Here is a 23,836-nt window from a genome sequence, read left to right as displayed (position 1 = left end):
TGAATCCAGAACGAGCTGTATTTTGAGCTTGATTAAATAAATGATTCGTTTAGAATGGGGAGGACGTCTTAAAATATTAAACTTGCAGGACGTTTTAATGATACAAAGACCTCTTATATACCAAAAGATCAAGGCAAATTTGGTTTCTCATGTCATGACCCCTTTAATACAACCTTTTAAGTCTGTTCACAAGCAGAAGAATCGGTAATGAGCTAATGATTAATCGTTGCAATAATGAATATCAACAAATAGCATTATCAATTAGTGCAGCGAGCACGAGTGACGTCACTTTACAGACTAGTCAAAAATGTGTTGCATGATAACTTGAAAAGCAATTAATACAATTTGAATCAGAAAAAAACAGCGTGTGCACATCAATCAAACCGATGGCGATGGATAACCATTTTGATTAAACTGCTTTGTGGTTTAGTAATCGTACAACATCATACCTCGATTTCAGTTTCAGTGTAATCGTTTGTGAAGCTTTCATGTGTCACATTGATGACTCTTTGGTCATGTGGTGTGTTTTTAGATATTATGTATTACTGAACTAAATGTAAGTTGTAGAACAACAGTGTTGCACTTTCTGCCCTTTAGATGCTCTTATTACAGTTAACATCTCTTTTTTTATACATACTCACTCACACATACACACACACACACACGCGTACACTCTCTGCATATGTTGTGATCAGACACCTGTTAACACCTCGTCTCAGCAGCACAGATTCAGATGTGAGCTCTAATACCCTCAGCAGGTGCTGCTGGTCTGTTTTGTGCCCACACATTAACACAACTCACAGCTGCCACACTGTATTGGCACACGCAGTATTTGAACAGCTCTCTTACCATCATACGCTCCTCAAACCCTCACGGGACGTGCTCTGATATAAACTGTTCAGATCGAGGTCTGAGTTTTTTCATTGAAAGCAGAAGTTTGTGATGTTGTAACGGTTTTTCTGTTTCAGTAGTCAGTAGTGACATGTGATTATTCTCAATACCAGCTTTAATACCACAACAAATAATAACATTAACTAGTATGTTAATTATGGAAGAATGGTTTCAAGTTCTTAAGTAATTATATAGTAAATTATACTATATTATGTATAATTATGACTAGTAAACATAAAATAACAATAAAAACACCAATGAATAGAAATAGATTAAAAATAATAGAATAAAAATACATATTAAGACAATTCAGTGCTTTTTAACAGCTTGAAAAGTTTTTAACAGCAGTATTGAGTATTCAAGTTAACATTCAGAATGAAATGCATCATAAAACTACTTCTGGTTTTCACTGTATGATTATTACATTTACATTTATGCATTTGGCAGACGCTTTTATCCAAAGTGACTTACTGTGCACTTATTACAGGGACAATCCCCCCAGAGCAATCTGGAGTTATGTGCCTTGCTCAAGGACACAATGGTGGTGACTGTGGGGATCAAACCAGCGACCTTCTGATTAACAGTTATGTGCTTTAGCCCACTACGCCACCACCACTCACCTATACATGTGTATGTAATACATGAATACTTATTAAAGCTTCTAAAGTTATTCAGTCAAGAGCAGTGAATGTTTTCTCATTTCCTTGTCCTGGTTGTTTGACTATTATAATGACACACTAGACGGCAGCATTACATTATTCCCACTAACAATACATTTTAACTCCACTGATGGTTAGGTTTGGGGTTTGGGTTGGGGGTTCTGTTTATAAAATATGCATTCCTTTTTACTGTATTACAGCCTGGACAGCTGAAAACAACTCTCTTCACAACTCGCTTTTGTCACACTTTGTGGACATTTCACCCAGAAAATGGAGCTCACACGTGCCCACATGCCCAGCAACACTTACCAGTTTGGCCACTGGGGGCAGTGTTTAAAATGTAAATAAGCACAGACTGATATAAGCTAAAGAAAGTCAACCTAGATCTAGTGTTGTCACGTTACCAACATTTCAGTAGTCCGTGGCGATTCCAGTGAAATTTTACGGTTCTTGACACCAGTTTCGATACCACAGCAATTACTTTTCAACATACATTGCATTTTTTTATTAAACTTTTATTCAGTATGTCATCACTCTTGCTTGTGATATATTGCTTAATATTTATTAGTATTATTATTTATAAATCATTATTTATTACAATTATTAATACTACTACAGTGGGGGGCCTGGGTAGCTCAGCGAGTAAAGACGCTGACAACCACCCCTGGAGTTATTGAGTTTGAATCCCATGGAGTCAACTGAGATTCATCCTCCGGCACCCGGATTGAGGCAAGTCACTACGCCACCACATGGACTTTAGAGTGCATTGGAAATTGGGCATTCCAAATTGGGGATTGAATATTTCCTTTTAGTATACAGTTTTAATATATTTTGTTTGCAATTTCTTCCTTTTCAGGCATCTAGTTTTTATTTTGAATCGTGCTTTTATTTTGACATTTGGATTCAACTGAAGTTTTTCTGATGGATAAACAGATCGCTACACAGCCCAGTGTGAATTAGTGTGAAAGTGCCAATGCTGTGATTTTAATTATCAAATAGATTGTCTGAATGTGCTCTGATCTGTCATCTCATACAACGTGAATGATTCTCAATGTCCATGGAGTTTCCAGTGTATGAGCGGTCTGCTTCACACATTCAATAGGCTGGGAAGTAAGTCCTGAGTTAGTGGCAGACAGGAGGACAATGGAGCACAAAATAACAAAATATGGCAGTTCCAATGCTCTACAGTGTGACTTTACATTGTACATATTTTAACCCATTTGCACATGTGAGAAAAGCGTAATTTCCATCTTGGTTTCCAGAGGAGGAGTTTAAACAGTATTCTTTAAACCGTGCTTATGACACTGGATTCAGCATAATAGGCTATTCTGAAGAGTGAATATGGGTCTTCCAGACAGGGGTCTATTCCCAGACCATTGCAAATTGTATGCAAACAAAAATATAAGCCTGATTTGTGCTAATGATTGTTTTAGTTCACTAGCATCAGTGCTAACTCCTAAAATTGGCTTTACTTTTGATAGTAACCTGGTGCTGTGCCCCATAGACTTCCATTGTAATGCATTCATGTACACAAAATGTTTGCATGTATTTACTAACTGAGTCCAAGTTGTTTTCTGTGGTAATCGATGAAAGCTTAACTTTTATTGAACAAGAACATTTCTTGTTCAGAGAATTATTTTTTATTTGACTGGAACTGGATTTGATAATAGGTGTCTGTTAATGAAATAAGCCTCTAAACCTGTAACAGTTATGTCTTCATAATAGGAAGTATATATATATATATATATATAATTAATTTTTTATTTCAAAATGTCTTTGAGTAACTTATGTGATTAGGAGTCTTCGCTCCAAGTGTTTTTTTTTTTCTCATAATGTGGCTCTTTGTCAGTGTTTGGTAATCATCAATGAAGGCCATGTGGCATGGGGTTTGTGTTTCTATATGTTTGTGTATGAGTGTTGTGGGCATGATGCCCAGAAACTGTCCCATTACCTTTTTCACACACACACACACACACACACACACACACACACACACACACACATATCACAGATTTGTGGAAGTGAGTTGTCTTGCGCTGCACTATAGCCTACGTCAGATTCAAAGGTTTAATTGGCAATTATTCAAGATCTGTGGCATCTTTTTCAATGGATATAAATTTAATTCAGACCAAGCTTAATTGGATCATTTTATCTGGATTTATGTGTTTACATGAAGGCTTTTCGTTCTGATTGTGTTATCAGGTGGATTGTTAATGAATTTTTAAGCTCCTTTTGAAAGAAAACTACTTAAGCTTCATATTTTTGTTAAGTTGGGGTCAAATATGGCCTTGCTGCCTCAATTGCTACCTCACTTTTGACTGGGAAAAAAACTCAAACATACAGTATGAACTTCATGAACAAGTTCACTCGTATTGTGCCGTGTTGTTTTCACTCCGAGAGAGAAAGGACAGTCGGTCAGTTGACTTGCACACATCGGATGGGATTTGTAGCGGTTCTTTAGTTGTATATTGTAATTGCATTTAAAGGTTAATACAGTCTGCATGCGCAGCACGCTTCAGTGAATGAGCGCCACACTGTTGACACACAGCACACTTACACCACTCGCGATTCACAATATGTGAGTGCCCCACTGAACTCCAGATGCTTGATAGTTCGGTTCATTTAAAACATGCAATTGAGAGCAACACCGGAGGAGCATTTCACCAATTGAGAAGCATATTACAACTACTGTGAACTAGCATACAGTTACTCAAAGTTCTTCCTGCAGTGTTCCACAAAAATAAAAGCCAGAGGGATTTAAAGTGTTATATAACTATATTGTTATTATTATTACATATTTAAATCACACCTAAAGTGAACACATTAGAGATAAACTAAAGTATCTATTACACATTCTATTCTGTAAAATATTGCAACAAATCACAGTTTTGAATCGCAATACAGTACACCAGAAATAAAATAAATCACGATTATATTGTATTGTGACCTAAATATTGATATAATATTGTATCGCCAATTACCTAGTGATTCCCACCCCTAGTTTTAATACACACCAGTGTGCTGATAACTACCAAATATCAGCTTATTAAAAAAGATTTGAATTCATCAGGTTAATCTCTGCTTTTGACATCAGAATGTAATCATGCATGCGCTCAGCACTGGCAAAGGTGCTTACATGCAAAGCAAAATTGTGGTAATGGGCACAAATCTGCCCGTGTCGATAGTATTTCTGCTTAAACCGTTTATGAAAACCGTTCAAGGAGTTTAAATGACCACACAGGTTGTTGGGTTATTAAGCGTAATTGGTGTAAGATTGTGCATGTAAACATGTTTGTTGTCAGTCTAATAACAGTGTAAAGGGCTGTCTTTATTTCTTCTTAGATTTAGACAGACATCTACACTTCATAACCTAAAATCTGTTTTAAAGAGGTCATTTATAATACATTTGTATCACCTCATTTATTTGGTGCGAAGTTGTAATTTCAGCACCTCTAGCATCACTCTAGCATCACTCTAGCATTACCTATTTGCCAAAAGGTAACGCCAGTGCAGTCAGGGCCCCAATGTCTTCAAAACAATCTGAATTTGCTAATATGGGCAAAGTTCGGTAAAGAATCTGCCTCAGTACCCCACAATAAAAGTAATCGATATGACTCGTGCACTACATTTTGACAGCATGATTGCTGGTGGGTCAGTTTATAAAATATGCTTTCATCTTTACTGTATTAATGCCTGTACAGCTGAAAACAACTCTCTTCACAACTCTATTTTGGCGCCCCTCTGTGGACATTTTAACCTAGAAAATAGAGCTCTCATGTGCCCATACGGCAACAACACTTACCGCTCTGGCCACAGACCAAATTTAACTAAAGAAAAGTCAAACTACTGTTTCTGATTGCACTGTGAGATCAGTCTGATTCTGATGAACAGTTCTAGCTTGTCTCATGACCAAACTTCATGACGTAAAACCTGTGCCATAGTCGCCATATATTTTGGGCGAGAAAAATAATTGAGTCTTTGTAGAATATCTGCTGCCATTGGTGGAACACTTTTGTGTGGGCTGAGAATTGTAGTCTAAGTCAGTAAGTAGGGTAAACGTTCTACCTCTAAGTTTTGTGAATTCCAAACATTATACTCAGGGCCTCGCACTCGATCCAAGCATCATTTTGTTTCGCTGGACGCGAAAGCGCTTACCCCAGCACTTACCCCACACGGGGATGCATCACAGGCAAGACAAATGGGCAATTCTGGGTCATAATGTGTAAGTACTCTTTTTGAGATGAGGAGATCCTTTGCTTCCTTGAGTTACTTTTCACAGGTCGCACTCCAAGTTCATTGGTTATTCTTGCAATGGAGCACATTGAGTGGTTTCAACATGGATGCAAGACTAAGGAAAAAACAGCCGTAATAATTTATCATGCTAAGGAAATAGTGTAATTGGCTTACATTTTTTGGTGCAGGGGCTTCAATGATTGCGCTAGTCTTTTCTGAAAACTTTTCTTTTTTTCATTGGAACCATTGGTGTGGCCCACTCACTATGCTGTCTTGGTGAAATCACTCCCAACACTGTTAAGCGTGTCAACTCAGCCTCTACCTTTGGTCATATGGCATAAGGTACAACCCGTGGCTGGCAGAATTCAGAAGCTTTCCTGGCTTGAGTGTAAGTTTCACCACAATTCCCTTCATGGTGCCCATTTTCTTTCCAAAAACTTTGGAATGCCTTTTTAATTCGCAAAGGTATCTGCACATCTGTTTTTGACTTTTTATTTCTTGCTAGTTGAGTTTTATTGATCTCAGACATTCTCTACCAAATAATGGTCACCATTGACAACTTACAGTGGCAACTGTGCTGACTGATTGCTCAGTTTTACAACCACTTGGATGACCCCAATTGGCGCAAGTGCTTCTCCAGTGTATGTTTTGAGGATTATGTCATTAGGTTGCAGTGGGATATGCTTCCAATTACTTTCATATTTTTCCTTTTTAAATTAAAGAGACTGCAGCCCTTGTATCCAGTTCCATTTCAGTCATTTTCCCTTCAATTTCTGGAGTACCTCTCTTTCTGTTATCATATTTAATAACATTTCCTTATCAGTGTCTGTACTCGTCTTACCACTTTGTTTTTCACGTGCAGTTGTTCAGTTGTTCAATGGAATAAATAAATACAAATAATAATTCAGCATCACCTAGTGTATCAGAATAATTGCAGAATAGGTTTATGACAATTTATACATAATAAAAATGACAATTACAATTTTTCTATGAACTATTCTCATACAATAGTGTACCCATAATAAATAAAAACTCTCATGTAGCGAGTGGCCATTGACTGGCAATCTCATCCAGTCCTGCACAGTCTCTGCTGTTCTACTTATGTATGTGCATATGCACACGTTTGTCACTTAGGGAGGGAATGCTGACAGCTGTGGGCATTGGTGCCAGGCAGATCATAGGGCATCATGCCAGCCTGTGCCGGGGTCTGGCTGGCCAATGATTTGCGCCCATGTCAGGCCACAGCTGGTGCTGCTTACTGGGGTAGTGCTGTAATTCAGGTCACAAACATTTATTGACCTAATTGAGTATATAGTATGAACTAAGAATGTCATTAATGGTAGACTTTCAAATATGTCATTTCTGACATATAGATGTTACTAAAACATTTTAAGCAATGAAAATAAAATTGCCACACAGGGGGACATTCATAGAAATTTTGAATGACTATACCAAACTGACTGTTGAAATGCTGTTTTCAACTGAATAACTGAAAAAGGGCCCTTATTAAAAAGAATCGTGCATTTGGATTGAACGTCGATATGGATTAATGTATGCTTTGAATGCGTTGGAAGCAGCTCTTTCCTGAGTGTGAGGAAGTTGTGGGGTGTTTCATCCCCCTTCAAACCCTCCAGGCCCTCTCACAATATACAGAGGGTGGGTCACAGGAAAAGAGGAAATGACTCCATGTCATAGAAAACAGTCCACGAATGCTCGGTTTTCTCATTAAAACATATCATTATTCTAGTCCTGTGTATCAGGGTCAGAAATTAAAGGGTGCCCCTGAAATTCAAAATGTGGGGGCAAAAAATGTCACCATAATGAACTCCTTGTGACCAACAAACAGAGCCACACTCAGCGACTTGACCAATACAAACGTTTCTATATTATCCGAAATAACTTATGCAACTTTTAAAGTTTCAATTTATTTCACCCTAATCAGCCTCTCAAAGCTATAATGAAAATCACCATCATGCTATAAATACTGTGTGTGTGTTGTATGTATGTATATGTGTGTGTGTGTATATATATATATATATATATATATATATATATATATATATATATATATATATATATATATATATATATACACTCACCTAAAGGATTATTAGGAACACCATACTAATACTGTGTTTGACCCCTTTTGCCTTCAGAACTGCCATAATTCTACGTGGCATTGATTCAACAAGGTGCTGAAAGCATTCTTTAGAAATGTTGGCCCATATTGATAGGATAGCATCTTGCAGTTAATGGAGATTTGTGGGATGCACATCCAGGGCACGAAGCTCCTGTTCCACCACATCCCAAAGATGCTCTATTGGGTTGAGATCTGGTGACTGTGGGGGCCATTTTAGTACAGTGAACTCATTGTCATGTTCAAGAAACCAATTTGAAATGATTCGAGCTTTGTGACATGGTGCATTATCCTGCTGGAAGTAGCCATCAGAGGATGGGTACATGGTGGCCATAAAGGGATGGACATGGTCAGAAACAATGCTCAGGTAGGCCGTGGCATTTAAACGATGCCCAATTGGCACTAAGGGGCCTAAAGTGTGCCAAGAAAACATCCCCCACACCATTACACCACCACCACCAGCCTGCACAGTGGTAACAAGGCATGATGGATCCATGTTCTCATTCTGTTTACGCCAAATTCTGACTCTACCATCTGAATGTCTCAACAGAAATCGAGACTCATCAGACCAGGCAACATTTTTCCAGTCTTCAACTGTCCAATTTTGGTGAGCTCTTGCAAATTGTAGCCTCTTTTTCCTATTTGTAGTGGAGATGAGTGGTACCCGGTGGGGTCTTCTGCTGTTGTAGCCCATCCGCCTCAAGGTTGTGCGTGTTGTGGTTTCACAAATGCTTTGCTGCATACCTCGGTTGTAACGAGTGGTTATTTCAGGCAAAGTTGCTCTTCTATCAGCTTAAATCAGTCAGCCCATTTTCCTCTGACTTCTAGCATCAACAAGGCATTTTCGCCCACAGGACTGCCGCATACTGGATGTTTTTCCCTTTTCACACCATTCTTTGTAAACCCTAGAAATGGTTGTGCGTGAAAATCCCAGTAACTGAGCAGATTGTGAAATACTCAGACCGGCCCGCCTGGCACCAACAACCATGCCATGCTCAAAATTGCTTAAATCACCTTTCTTTCCCATTCTGACATTCAGTTTGGAGTTCAGGAGATTGTCTTGACCAGGACCACATCCCTAAATGCATTGAAGCAACTGCCATGTGATTGGTTGATTAGATAATTGCATTAATGAGAAATTGAACAGGTGTTCCTAATAATCCTTTAGGTGAGTGTATTAGGGCTGTTTAATGCATTAATTCAGTGCAATTAACTTGATAAAAAATAATACGTTAAAAATAATGTACGCGATTAATCGCAATGGCCCCGTATAAGGAAGATTCCTGAGAAATGCAAGCTTGTAGTACCACCTGTTTACTCCAGAGGACAGTAAGTGAAACTTCAGCTTTGTGGCAACACACAGTTTATACACTGAAGAAAACAACCATCCAGCAGACACACAACACAAACATGCGTTACATTCTTGCGTTCAAAACACTTGATGGAGCGCAAATTGGAACTAAGGGATCTCAAGATGTGTTTAAGGATTGAGTATTAAACTATATTTAACTTGACACAGTGACCTAAACATTTTATGTTTATGATGCGTGTCTGACGTAGCGTGCGCTGAAACCAACATTGCGGCCGCTCGGCGGCAACTGCGCGTCCCGGGGGGGCGGGGAGGGTGAAAGCGAGGCTCGAGGGAGAGGCTCCGGCGAGGTAGTCGCTTCTAACACCGGTTCCGGCAGCCTTTGGGAGCGGCGCTTCGGTTTTGAGTGCTTCGAGTCGAGCCCGCATCCGCCGTCAGCGAGGGCGAGCTCTGCATGTTCCAGTCCCAGGCAGAGAGCGCAGATGAGGTGGCGGACTCCGGCGCTGAGAGGGGTGCGGCATGAGGCGCAGGTGGTGCGAGGCATCTTTAAAAAGACGCTCGTTGCTCTTTTTGTGAAGTTCGCTGAGGAACTAGCTTGCTCTAAATAGGATACGTCGCCGGATGGCGTAGCTCGCAGGATGGCTGAAGGTGGCGAAGACGGCCGGCTTCTTCGAGCGCTGTCCAAGCTTGCTAGATTCCCCTCGAACGGCGACGCGGCTTCTGCAGTTCAGAGATGCGAAGAGCTTCGCTGAATAGATGAAAATCAGGGTTCCAGCCTACGAACTTACGCTTATATGCACTCTAGCCACGCCCATTCTGGCGGGCTTTGATATAGTGAAGGCGCAACCATAGCATCAAATAGGCAACCAATGAGCTCGCTAGCTAGCCCGCTCAAGGTATGCAGCTGCTGAACTGCGTTGACAATGGATACAAAATTAAGGATCATTTTTTGGCTTCAATATCTCAGAAAAGATGAATCTTTCCCGTAGCGTAAGCTAGCTTACGCAATACGAGAGAACCTCTCGTAAGAGAACAACAGTTCTATGCAGAAAAGCATTTCTGAACATGCAACAGATGTGCTACAGCAGCAGAAGACCCCTCTGGGTACACAGGCTCACCAAAACTTAGTAGATGATTGGAAAACATCATTGAAGTCTGACAAATCTGAATTACTGCTGAGGTACACAAATGGTCGGGCCACTGCAGCCTCAATTTTCTGTTCTTGGCTGACAGAAGTGGAATCCCATGTGGTCTTCTGCTGTTGTAGCCCATCTGCCTCAAGGTCTGACATTTTGTGCATTCTGAGATGCTATTCTGCTCACTTCAATTGTACAGAGGAGTAGGGCTGGGATAAACGATTATTTTTTAAAAGATTAATCTAGCAATTTATTTTTTTCGATGCATCGATTAATCTAACGATTTATTTTTCAGTCCGATTCGATTTCGATTAATCGACTTGTGACAACACCGGTAATACCGGTTTCATTGGGGGTGGAGGTGTATGGCCGGGAGTTTGATTGACTGGCGGATCTGATCAATCAATCATAATACGCCATTTTGTCCGACAAATTAGTCAGGAGAGAGAAGATTAACGTCGGTGGATTTGAATTTGAATACTGGATTGTAGGCTACTGTACTGACATCTTTCCTCGGTTAAAACAACAGTCCTTCTGATGTAGGCCACATTCATGTTTAGCCTATTTGATGCTATAAATTAACCAAGGAAAAGATGATCGGTTCACGAGCAGCTTTAACTGAGGCAATCTGTCACGACACATTAAAGAGCCACAAAATAGTAGGCCTATTTATGGTTTAATTTTCTTTGAATGACCAAATTTGAAAGTTGAGTCTTTATTAAATGTTACCTGCTTGGTCCTGTCTGTCAGTGCGTTGTCAGTGTCCTCTATGTATTTTTCATGACATTCATAGCTATAAGCGCATTATTAATAACTATAGGCGAAAACTTTAGGTGTCGACAACGTATTATAGCCTACTCCAACATCGAGTGCAAAGTGGGGAGTTGAAAAAAAACTTACGGTGCTCTGTCATCTGCAGCTACAACCGGGTGGCGCCTCTTCAGATGCTGGTGCATTGCCGTGGTGCTAGAATGGAAGGCCATCTCCATTTTGCAAAGACGACATATCACGGAATTGTTTCCTTTTAAATTAAAGAATTCCCATACTTTAATTAGAGGAACGAGTGCATGCCGCCTTGCACTTCTGATAGTCTGAGGAGCCACTCGTGTTTCTACTACTCGCCGTGCCGCCATCTTTGTTTTGGGTCAGACGAATCGACACGCTTATTTTGCGTCGACGTATTTTTTTGCGTCGACGCGTTGTCCCAGCCCAACAGAAGAGTTATCAGAGTTACCGTAGCCTTTCTGTCAGCTCGAACCAGTCTGGCCATTCTCTGTTGACCTTTCTTATCAACAAGGCAATTTCATCCACAGAACTGCTGCTTGCTGGATGTTTGTTGTTTTTCGCACCATTCTCTGTACACTCTAGAGAGTGTTGTTCATGAAAATCCCAGGAGATCAACAGTTACAGAAATGCCCAAACAAGCCCATCTGTCACCAACAATTATGCCATGTTTGCAATAACTGAGATCACATTTTTTCCCCATTCTGATGGTTGAAGTGAAGCTCCTGACCCATATCTACATTATTTTATGCATTACACTGCTGCCAGGCGATTGGCTGATTAGATTGTCACATGAATAACTAGGTGTAAAGGTGTATCTAAATAAAGTGGCCAGTGAGTGTGTATACTGTGTATATTCTGTGCATGTACATTTAGAATATTATACTGTAGTTCTAATTAATATATATATCAATTTAAGTTTTTTTATTTATCAAGTAATACAATCATATTCATTTCATTTTATTTGTCTACTTTCTTTTTTTTAAACTCTCTCACACACACACACACACTCTCTCTCTCTTTGACCTCATGCTGGTCAACAATGACTAACTCACACAATCACACACAATGTAATGAGAGGAAAGACTATGGTACACCCCAGCCAGGAAATAGGGAACACAAGAGCTCAGACCCTCTAAAAACAGTACTGACTTCATCCTTGGTTGTCTATATTTCCACAGTAGCGTTTGGCTGGCAGTTACAGCACTTGTCCTGAGATTTAAAAAATTTGTTAGCAAAACCATAAAAAAGAAATAACCATCTCTCGGTTCATAGACGCCGCCACGTGAGCGGGCTGTATTGTTTTGTGAGTCTTTTGAAGCATCGTCTTTTGTGTGTGAGGGCCACTCGAATCTCAAAAGACTCTCTGCTGTGAGACATATGGAGCACTTTGAGGTGCGCAGGTAAAGACTGATAAATAAAAGATGGAGTTTAGTGTTTTGCGGGAGAGAGACAGGTAGAATATGGAGAGAAGAAAAGAGACTAGGAGAGTGGAAAACGATAAATAAATATAAAGAGCAACTGAAATATATTTCCTTAAAGATGTACATATAGTCACATACTCTCATACACATACAGTATACATACAATATATATATATATATATATATATATATATATATATATATATATATATATATATATATATATATATATATAAACATATATTACAGTGCTGTGAAAAAGTATTTGCACCCATCCTGATTTCTTCTGTTTTTGTGTATATCTCATACTAAATTGTTTAAAAATGATCAGACAAAATCTAATCTAACATAAAACAAAGGCAATCGGAGTAAACTCAAAATACAGATTTTAAATTATAATATTACTTATTAAAGCCAAATGTTAGCCAATATCAACTGTCCTGTGTGAAAACGTATTTGCCCCCTTAGTTACTAAATCCCTAAATCTATGAAACTGCATTCATAATGGGGTTCAGCTGGACTAGATACCCCCAGGCCTGATTACTGCCAGCCCTGTTCAGTCAAATCAACACCAAAATAAAACTTTTTTCAGTAGCATGAAGTTGGCTAAAAGGTCTCACTCAGTAGCACACTATGTCAAGGTTGAAAGAAATTCCAGAAATGATGAGGAAAAAGGTGATTGAAATACATCTGTCTGGGAAGGGTTACAAAACTATTTCAAAGGCTCTGGGACTCCAAAGAACCCCAGTGAGAGTCATTATCTCCAAATGGAGAAAACTTGACACAGTAGTGAACCTTCCTAGAAGTGGCCAACCTTCCAAAACTCCTCTAAGAACACAGTGACGACTCATCCAGAAAGCCAAGGACAACATCCACAGAACTGCAGGCCTCTCTCGTATCAATAAAGGTCACTGTTCATGACCCACTATCAGAAAGACACTGGCCAAAAATGCCATCCATGGAAGACTGGCGAGGCGAAAAACACAGCTAACCTAAAAGAACATTAAGACTCATCTGAATTTTGCCAAAACACACCTTGATGATCCTCAAACCTTTTGGGAGAATGTTCTATGGACTGATGAGTCAAAAGTGGAACTGTTTGGACGACAGCGGTCCCGTTACATCTAGCATAAATCAAACACAGAATTCCACTAAAAGAACATCATACATACGATCAAGCATGGTGGTGGTAGTGTGATGGTGTGGGGATGCTTTGCTGCTTCAGGGCGACTTGCGAGAATTGAGAGAAACATGAATTCTGCTCTCTACCAGAAAATCCTAAAGGAGAACGTCCGGTCATCAGTCTGTGATTTGAAGCTCAAGCGCAAGTGGATTATACAGTAAGACAATGATTCAAGGCATAGGAGTAAGTCCACCTCTGAAAGGCTCAAAAGAAGCTAAATTAAAGTTTTGGAGTGACATAGTCGAAGTCCTGACTTGAACCCGATTGAGATGCTGTGGCAGCCCCTTACACGGATAGTTCATGCTCAAAAACCCTCCAATGTGTCTGAACTAAAGCAGTTCTGCAAAGAAGAGTGGACCAAAATTCACCACAGCGTCGTCAAAGACTGATCTCCAGTTATCAGAAGCGTTTGGTTGCGGTCGTTGCTGCACAATCAGCTATTATGTTTAAGGGGGCAGTTCGTTTTTCACATGGGTGATATAGGTGTTGGGTAAGTTTTTTTTGCTTCAATAAAAAAAATGATATATATTTGAATACTGTATTTTGTGTTTACTCAGGTTGCCTGTTTTATGTTATATCTCTATTTAAGATCTAAAACAATTTAGTATGAATAATGATACAATGGCTATGTTTGGAATTGCAAGCTAGCGCTAATGATATTGTTTTTGCAGTGGGTATATTGTGTATGCTATAATATGGAAATGTACTCATGGAATGGATGAGCTACTGCATTTGTCAAAGTATGCAGTATACAATCAGATCAGAATGTATGGAAAATTATATTTTACAGTGCAATGGAGCTGTTGCAGTTGTAGTCAAAAAAACAGAAAGAGTTAGCATTTTCGAGCCGTGAGTAAAAGAAAATCTGTGGAAAACATTACTTGAAGATACTTGGACGATTAGTTTTTTCAGCATAAATTACACTCAAACCTCAAACGTGAATTTTAAAGCATGTGCGCGTGTGCTTGTGCATGTGTGTTTGCGCGTTGCTAACAAGTTGCTAGATAATAACTACAACTGTTTTCCATTTCGCCAAGCATGTTCACTTAATGCTTGTGGTAGTTGTAGTCGTTATTTAGCAACTTGTTAGCAACATAAAAATGTTTTGCTACAGTCTTTGAGGCATAACTGTGTGTAGTTTATGTTGTAAAACAATATAATTATCTAATTGTAGCCATAACTAAATATGGAAGTTTTCATTGTATACTGATTCACATACTATGTTTTAAATTGAGTATGCAGTACATAGTATATACTGCACAGTATGCTACTATTCCATTCCAGACTGATGAAATAAACCAATATTTTGGCTACATCAGGATTCATCAAGTCTCCTTATCTCAAGGCTATGTGTACCGTACATATACTCAATGTTTGGGCTTCCCTTGACTGAATTTTACCATCCTCTCATCAGAAACAATGCTTTTGTCATTCTAGTATTACAAAACAAGCCTTTTGAAAAATAAATTCTTTCTTTCCCCCCTCAGAACTCAACATGGAGTATAACCCCTCAGAACACCCACGGGCCAGCACCATCTTCCTCAGCAAGTCTCAAACAGACGGTGAGATACAGTCCATGTCTACTGACTCACAGGATGAGTGCAATAGTATCATGTAATATATGCTAGAGCAAACATTACTTAAAATGAAAGACAGTCAGAGTTGCTTAAATTTGATTCAACCGAATGTGGCAAATACTCAATTGGCCCTGAGTTAATCAGACAGTACATTTGCCTTCTAGAAGACTCTGTATTCTCTGTCAGTGTTAGTTTAAAATAAATAACATTGAATGATTAAGCTTTGTTTACTGTCTGCTCTTCTCAGTGTTATATTTCTAGTAGGGATGTGCAAGAAAACTACAAATGTTTGAAATTAACTAGTTGGTTGATTGTCTGAAGGACTTGTTTACTAACAGTGTCTGGGAAACTACTTTAAAACTGTACAGTAGTTTATCGAGCTGCAAACTACTTATAATTTCATCAAGTTAAAATACAGTCAATCTGCTCGTTTGTAAAAGTAGTTACAAGCTAATAACAAAAAGGAGCGAACTACACTGAAGCTATATATATATATATATTTTACCCAGTCAAATTTTTCTAACGATCCCTCGCAGGTATATTTGAAAGGTTAATTTATTTGGATGGGCCGTGTCCCCAGACAATCTGAGCCTTCACGTAGGACACATTCTTGCATTCAAAAACATCTGGGCAGAGCACTACAGAAACACAGTCCTCAAAAATTTGTTTTTAGGAGTCAAATTTTCTTTATCTTGACGTATTATTTCAAAAACACAATGCTCATTGCGTAAGATGCAGACAAACAGCGAGACGTTTTTTTGTCATTTTTGAGACATCATTATAGAAAACAAAAGTGCTGAACAGAAATGCACAAACAAAGTGCATAAAAACAGCATAAAAGTACAATTTGATAACTAATTTATTTAAAATAACACTGATGTTCTGAAAGAATAGTATAAAATAAGAAAACTACAAAATACCTCAAAGCCAAAGTAGGTATTATTTTATCTAAATAAAGTCCATCTAGAAAGATGTCTAGAAGTCATTATCTAGAAATAGTCATGTTGATCTAGAAAATATTTTTAGTATATCAATTAATGTGTATGTATAACCATAATCACCTGCAGATAGAGTCCAGATATCAGAAAATTTACAGTGTACTTGAAAACGCAAAAAACAAAAAGCTCAGTTTAAAATAATAAAGTCGTCAGTGCTGTGAGCATGTGGCACCCTCTAGAGGTACATGCTGATCAGAGCAGCAAAATGAAATTATACCGCTGCTTGCCAAAACGATTGCTTCGTTTCCTAAATGTTGGCCATAAATGCAGTACATTAGCGATCTATCTGAATCATCATGGTAAAAAGAGATATGGATGATTCTCCCATTTATAGTCTATCCATTATATGATTTGATATGAAGCATCCATAACTGTCACGTATATGTTCTAACACTTTATTATAGAAGCATACATTTCTGTTGACATCTCAGAAAAATTAGCTTAGTGCTTCATGACTTGCACAAATTACACAGAACATAGTTATTGTTTGAGTAACAATATGTTAATGTGAACATGCATGATGGACAAAGTCTACCTACAATCACTCTGTACAATCACTCTGTACAATCACTCTGTACAATCACTCTGTACAATCGTACTGTACTGTACAATCGCGCCATACAAAAACCTCAAATCCACAATTTAAAAAAAAAATAAAATGTTGTGAAAAACGTAAATTAAAATTTATTAAAAAAATAAAATCGGCCAGCTCAAGTTAGCATGCTTAATCACAGAACAGTTTTAACATGCTAAAACGCTCTATACAAAGTTGTTTCAAATTATTTCCCTTCCAAGGATCATAACATAGATTATGATTACAATGTTAGTCTACAATGGTAAATAGACTAGAAAGTAGACTAGACCATCCCTAATTACTAGCCAGGCTAAACATTACTATAATAGCCACATTTCTCTGAAAAATGTTGGTGTGATGTGATGTTGCTTTGGTTTCGCTATGACATTATGATGGGACAGTTCTGTGAATTTAAACACCGTAAGCAGCTCCACGCATCTGAAATGTGAAGTGAAGGCCTTACTGGGAAGTTTAATTTAGAAATCACTGCCCTTTTTGTTTTTCAGTTCCTTTACCCAACAAGAAAGGTATGTTTGGCCTCCGTGTGTCTGTTAGTCTGCTGCTATGTGTTGTGTTGACGCTTTAAAGATTCAGAGTGACTACAGTTTTATCATACATCTCAAATTGTCACTACACATAATTCTTTATCTAAAGACTTTAGAAAGAGTAAACAGTATTCAATTTCATGGCAACAAAAAGTAGGCTGTCTTAAGGTTGTACATTTACACTGAAATTGTGTCCATAGAGCTCTCCAGAAAGTACAACAGATTTCCACCGAATTTAAACCACTTTGTAATTCTCAAAGTTTATTTTATTAAATATTATTTTATTTAATATTTAAAATTATTTAATTATGCTCTCAGCTGCCAATAAGAGTTTTGTACCATTATTTAACACAATTTAACATATTTTACCATGTTTAAAATCGATTCCACAGATTTCCCCCACAAATAAATAAGTAAATAAATAAATACATTAAAAAAAAAACACTGGCCTGGTCATGTCCAACTTTCCCAACTCATGCTTTCTGGAGTTTTTGTCACCTTAAATTGTGACATCATTTGTGACAATCTGTCATTGGCTAAACATTCACCGCTGAGGTACACAACAGTTCGACATATTAGTGGTTGTTAATTACTTCCCTAAAAAGTTGAGCTCTATTGACTGCATGGTGAAAGAAATTTCAACTCATAAGCAAAGCAAAAATCACAGTAAATCACTTCAAGTGTAGGGAAACATTTATTTACAGTGTACTCGTTACAGTTTACTGTACATTTGTTTTGAGAACTATATTTCAAATGGCTTTGAAATATAGATAAATAAGCAATATGTCATTTTTATTGGAATATGCATGTTAGCATTGTCCATGTACTTCAGCTTTGTCAAACTGCCCGTTTGTCTGGCTTCAAATCTGTTGTGTAGATTACTGTGAGCTCTGTGATGTCATCTTTAGGTGCTGTATTTTAGTGCAATTAAGGAGCCCATGTGTGATTGTGTGTGTTATTTGTACATAGTTGAACTGCTAATACCTGAGCTTAGATTTATAGCTAGTGTGATGTGAATTCTTCATTTCCACCTGCTTTTTCATCCCTAAAAATGGCTTTAAATACATCACCTGTCAATCAAGGTAACCTGTTTCGCCCACACATATGCCAGTGGACATTGTCAATGCCGTAACTATTTCTGAATAAACTGTTTTTGTTTGCTTACTTCCATAAATGGTCTGAATTAACGCTGAAACGATTAGTCGAAGTTATCGACAATGTCGATAATAAAAATTGTCGACAAAATTTTTGTTGTCGAATAGTCGTTTGATCTCATTTAACGTAACAAATAATTCTTCCTCTAAAGTACAAAAATAATCGTTACTGAAACCATCAAGAAACCAGGATAAATTTACGATTACCATACCTTATTATAACTATCATTGCCGGCACACACACACTTTAATGGGTACACGTAACTGAGGGGCAAACAGTTTGTGCTTAATCAAACAAATGGAAATGAAAGTTTGTTTATATAAGTTCTCTCAGCTAGCTGTTGCTCTATTGCCAGATTGATATAGTATAAATAACTATATCGGAAAATTGTGTTTTCTAATGATCTAAAGTGGATGTTTCAGACACCTGTTGCGGAAGAGAACATTTAAGTAGATGGTCCATGGCTCATTTGCATAGTCATCTGTCTTCCAAACATAAATTATGCGTGTCCTGGTACACCGACTTCGGCTGTGTTCTTATTTATATCTCTTAAACGCTCAAAGAAAGGTTATATAGCTCAGGAAATTTAGCAACAAAGTGGCAGGATTCTCATGAACGAGCTTGGAAATCGCTGCCGCTTCGACTGCCGCCTCTGTTTTTTCACCTGCCGCATCTCTCCCATTGAAAATGAATGGGGAACACGCGTTAACTGCCCTAATATATTTTAGTTGTGCACCTTTAACTTTAAAAACCTTGTGCTTTTATTTTGACGATACTAACACTCCAGGAAGTCCTGTAAGTGTCTGTTTGTAGGCAAGTTCACAGTAGTTTAATTAGTTTCTTATTCAAATTCTGATAAAATGCACCTCCGGTGCTGTTCTAAGTGAACAGAACTATTGAGCATCAACATCTGAGATGTTGTTTGTAAGTACTCACAGATGAAAATAGCCGCTGCCGCCTCATGTGTGTTGTTTGTGTGTCAGCAGCGCCATTCACCACTAACAAGCTGCACATGCATATGATACTACCTGTGTTTATTTACTAATTAAACGCAGCCTTTTGTGATTCGCAGAGCTATTGCACATCTTCAAGTGGCTTTGAATAAAATGCATGAGTCATATGAACTACTTTGTATTTTTATGATTCTTTTATGTCATTTTTGGAGCTTGACTGTAACGAACATGACTAACACACAGTATCGGATTTGGATCGGGCTCATCTGACCCTATCCATTTAAAAACATCAGTATCGGAGCCGATACCGATCCAGGTTTTGGATCAGTGCATCCCTACTTACAGGGTTTTTGAACAGACCATTAGGCCGGAATTCCCAGAAACAAACATTGTGCCAATACAAATTCTTGGGCAATGCATTGTAGGCATGTAGACGTAGTCCCAATTAAATAATTGGAACCCCATAACATTTCTGATTAAATTACACACACATTTCTCTAGTCCTGGTGTTGTCTGTAGGATGGGACAAAAGCCAATCGCGAAAGATTGTTATCGACTGCATTGGGAAATGACAAACCATGAACCTGTGAAGTTGACAAAGAAATGGTTGCTGTGCACTTTTTGTTTTGTTTTTCTCAGCACTTTAGATACTAATCCAGTTATTAAAAAGGCAACAGCATAACATAAACCAATCACAACAACATTAAAATCACCTGCCTAATATTGTGTAGGTCACCCTCGTGCCGCCAAAACAGCGTCAACCCGCATATTCAGAGATGATATTCTTCTCATCTAAATTATACAGAGCTGTTATCTGAGTTACCGTAGACTTTTCAGTTTAAACCAGTCTCTGTTGAATGGTGCCATTGTTTTTGGTCCCATTCTAGTAAATTCTAGAGACTGTTGTGTGTGGAAAATCCCAGGAGATCAGCTGTTACAGAAATACTCAAACCAGCCCATTTGTCACCAACAATCATCCATGTGATTATCTAATCAGCCAATCATGCAGCAGCAGTGCAGTGCATAAAATCATGCATATACATGTCAGGAGCTTCAGTTAATGTTCACATCAACCATCAGAATGTGTAAAAATGTGATCTCAGTGATTTGGACCATGGCATGATTGTAGTGGGCTAAAGCATATAACTGTTATTCAGAAGGTTGCTGGTTCGATCCCCACAGCCACCACCATTGTGTCCTTAAGCAACTTAACTCCAGGTTGCTCTGGAGGGATTGTCCCTGTAATAAGTGCACTGTAAGTCAATTTGGATAAAAGCGTCTGCCAAATGCATAAATGTAAATAACAGTCTGTTGTGAAGAATAGAATCTCAGAAAGCTATTCTGAGATGTTGGTTGGTGCTGTTTTGGCAGCGTGTGGGGACCTACACATACACAATATTAGGCTTATCGGTGTATTTAAGAGGCCAATCGTGTCTATCTTCACTGCTGGCATGCTCTCTGATAGGATTTTTTTTTATTATAGCATGTGGTTTAGACTTTGGCATGAATAGTAACAAATACGCTGCTGCTGAGCTACTAGATAAAGACATTTTCTTATTAAGAAAAATATAGCCTGCTGGAGAAAAAACAAAAAAATCATTCATTTTAAAATCTCATTCAGGTGAAACTTAATAATAGAAATAATAAAGTAATGAGTGATTCAAAAGGCGTTGCTATCTTGTGACATCAACTTGTATTCATCATTCGCTCCATAACGAAGTAATGCCTTCCCAAAGTTTTGAATTGGCTTAAGTTGAATATTGTCCATGGAATTACACTGGAGTAAAAATTTTAGTTTTGAAAAAAAATTTTTGTTTATTTATTTATTTTAAATTTAAGCTCAATTCTCAGTCTCTTCTTGAAAAAAGAAGGCACTTACAATGGAAGTGAATGGGGCCAATTTTTGGAGGGATTAAAAGCAGAAATTGAAAGCTTATAATTTTATAAAAGCACTTACATTAATTCTTCTCTTAAAACTTGTGTACTATTTGAACTGTAAAGTTGTTTAAATTGCAGTTTTTACTGACAATTTAGGGTTTATGCTGTTTGTTGTCATAGCTACAAAGTAGATTTGGTATAACTTTACAAAGAAAAGGTTAGTTTTATATGCATATTGTTTTGTGTCTATATTTTTGAAACGGTGAGTATTTGAACGTTTATGGATTGGCCCCCATTGACTTCCATCGTAAGTGCCTCACTGTAACTCTGTAACATGAGTTAATACGATTATATGTGGTAATCAACATTATGGCGCAAAAGCTGTCGATTGAACTGAACTTGTATTGAACCCGGAATATTCCTTTAACGTGGTGCTGGAGGCTGGGCCAATCAATGAAATCCCTTATCATGATTTGTATTTATTGTTTCCATGAAAATATAATGGAAATATTTTTGACATATCCCCCAGCCCTAGTCTACTCGCAGAGACTGCTACAATATTGGCCACTGTGTATGTCTATCAGATGCTTTTTCATTTATTATTGGGCAGTTTGTGGCCACAAAAAAGCTGCAAAATGAACTAGACTTTGTCATTTGTCAGAAGTCTGCTTCTTGCAAGACTAGCAAATCCTTGACCACTTTTTAAAGTGACATTAGAGACAGACCGCCCCCTATCTGCAACAAAGTCTAATTTCAGCACCATCAGACCATCCTTTATTTGAAATCATGCTTTTTTTTTTCTGCTTACAGTTTCTTTGCCCCCAAACCTGTTGAGGAAAAACCAAAACACAGTTTAAAACCAAAAACGTATTATACTTAACATAAATAATCCCTGTTATTTTGATGCCACTATAATTGTGGCTTTTTTCCTCTGCTCTTGCTCTAATGAACTACACAAGTGTTGTCCTAGTGTTGCTAATTACCCATTTCTCTTTTCAGTTCGGGAAAAAAGGAAAAGTCTGTATGTCAACCATGTAAGTACCACCAGTGATGGATTCCGTAGTTCCTTTTTTTCCCATAGAGTGCCTGAAATGAAAGCATTCCCTTAAGTCACACCTCTCCTACAGAACTAATCAAGTTGCTCAACCTCCATACGAGAATGCCCCGACAAATTCTGCATGAGTCTCGGAGCTTGTGTTGTGTTCATTAACAGCCTTACTGTTCTGTTAGTCCTTCGTTCTATAAAAGATTTAATATGCATGGCTTGATATTCTTTATTTCATTATTGCGTGCTACTTATATACTAAATAAGTTTTGTCCCTATTTTAATGTCTTGTATTATTTTGCAAGTTAACACACATTGTGGAGTCAAAGGTAAAGTATTTCAGCTCATTTTGCTCTATTTGTTTTCCTTTTAAAAGTGATATTGTATTTGCTTTGGTTTTGGCATTTTTAGTGTTGCTTATTATATCTAGCTTTGATATCTTGCTCTAAAATTCTTAGCAAGTTTCATTTGTAATTATATTGTGGCGTGTATTTACTTGGACAGAAATGGGATGCTTGCACTCACGCAGACACACACAAGCACATTAAGCAAGAATCGTTCAGGTAGAAATGAGAAGATAATGGCTTGTTAGGGCCACAGGTGGTCTAATTTTCAGCCTGTTTGCAGGTTTAGTGTGTGTGTGCGTGCACTTGTGCGCGTCCGTGCATGCGTGTGTGTGCATAAGTGATGTTTTAGTGTGCATTTTGCTTGTCCTTGTCTTTCAGCAACATCCGTCTGGTCCAATGAGGCGCAAGTACAGCTCCTGTTCTACGATCTTTCTGGACGACAGCACTGTCAGTCAACCCAACCTCAAGTATACTATTAAATGGTACTCGAATCCTCTATAATACACTTATAGAGCTTTAATTAAACGTATAAAATGTTTTTTGTTACATATCTAAAAAATAATAATATTGACTGATATGCCATGACTTACAAAATAATGATGCTCTGTATAATTGCCAATGGTTTCAATATCGTATTACTGTACCGGTATATGGTGTTATTTATTTATTTATTTTTGTCATTGCACTCAAGAACATGTCTCGGGTCATGTTTCACCCCAAAATCAAAATAAGGAATTTAGAAATTGTATTTTGCTTGAAGAAAATTAAGTAGGCCTATATTTTTATATATTTTCCTTGTGGTTCACATAGTGTTAGTAAAGGTTTTTGCACAGTGATCATAATATAGGATTAAATGACCTTTTCTCACCCTGTCTCTACAACCTCGGTCTGAAATGCTTCCTTTGCTGTCCCCTTTAAGACTTTGGGCCCCATTGGCCCTATTTTAAAAATGCTAGGGCTAAGCGCCATAAGTCATAAGCGCAAAGTCAGTGGGCATGGCCATGAGGTT

At 38.0% G+C, this 23,836-nt stretch overlaps 1 protein-coding gene across 3 annotated transcripts in view; it reads left to right on the top strand.

The window, feature by feature from the left end:
- The window catches only part of LOC127635281 (cyclin-Y-like), an 82,371-nt gene that overhangs the window by 27,226 nt on the left and 31,309 nt on the right, over positions 1-23,836 (top strand). The window contains exons 2-5 of one of the 3 annotated variants that reach the window (XM_052115192.1): positions 15,243-15,317; positions 22,435-22,494; positions 22,649-22,655; positions 23,229-23,309. In XM_052115192.1, coding sequence (XP_051971152.1) covers positions 15,243-15,317; positions 22,435-22,494; positions 22,649-22,655; positions 23,229-23,309 — 223 coding nt within the window. Of the gene's footprint in view, positions 1-15,242; positions 15,318-17,410; positions 17,432-22,434; positions 22,495-22,648; positions 22,656-23,205; positions 23,310-23,836 lie in introns of all 3 variants that reach the window. The other 2 variants (XM_052115190.1, XM_052115191.1) reach the window with 2 other exon arrangements.

Source organism: Xyrauchen texanus, chromosome 42 (genome assembly GCF_025860055.1).
Source record: "Xyrauchen texanus isolate HMW12.3.18 chromosome 42, RBS_HiC_50CHRs, whole genome shotgun sequence".
Taxonomy (NCBI): Eukaryota; Metazoa; Chordata; class Actinopteri; order Cypriniformes; family Catostomidae; genus Xyrauchen; species Xyrauchen texanus.
Note: the sequence above shows the minus strand (reverse complement) of the source record. Positions and strands in the feature narration are given on the sequence as shown.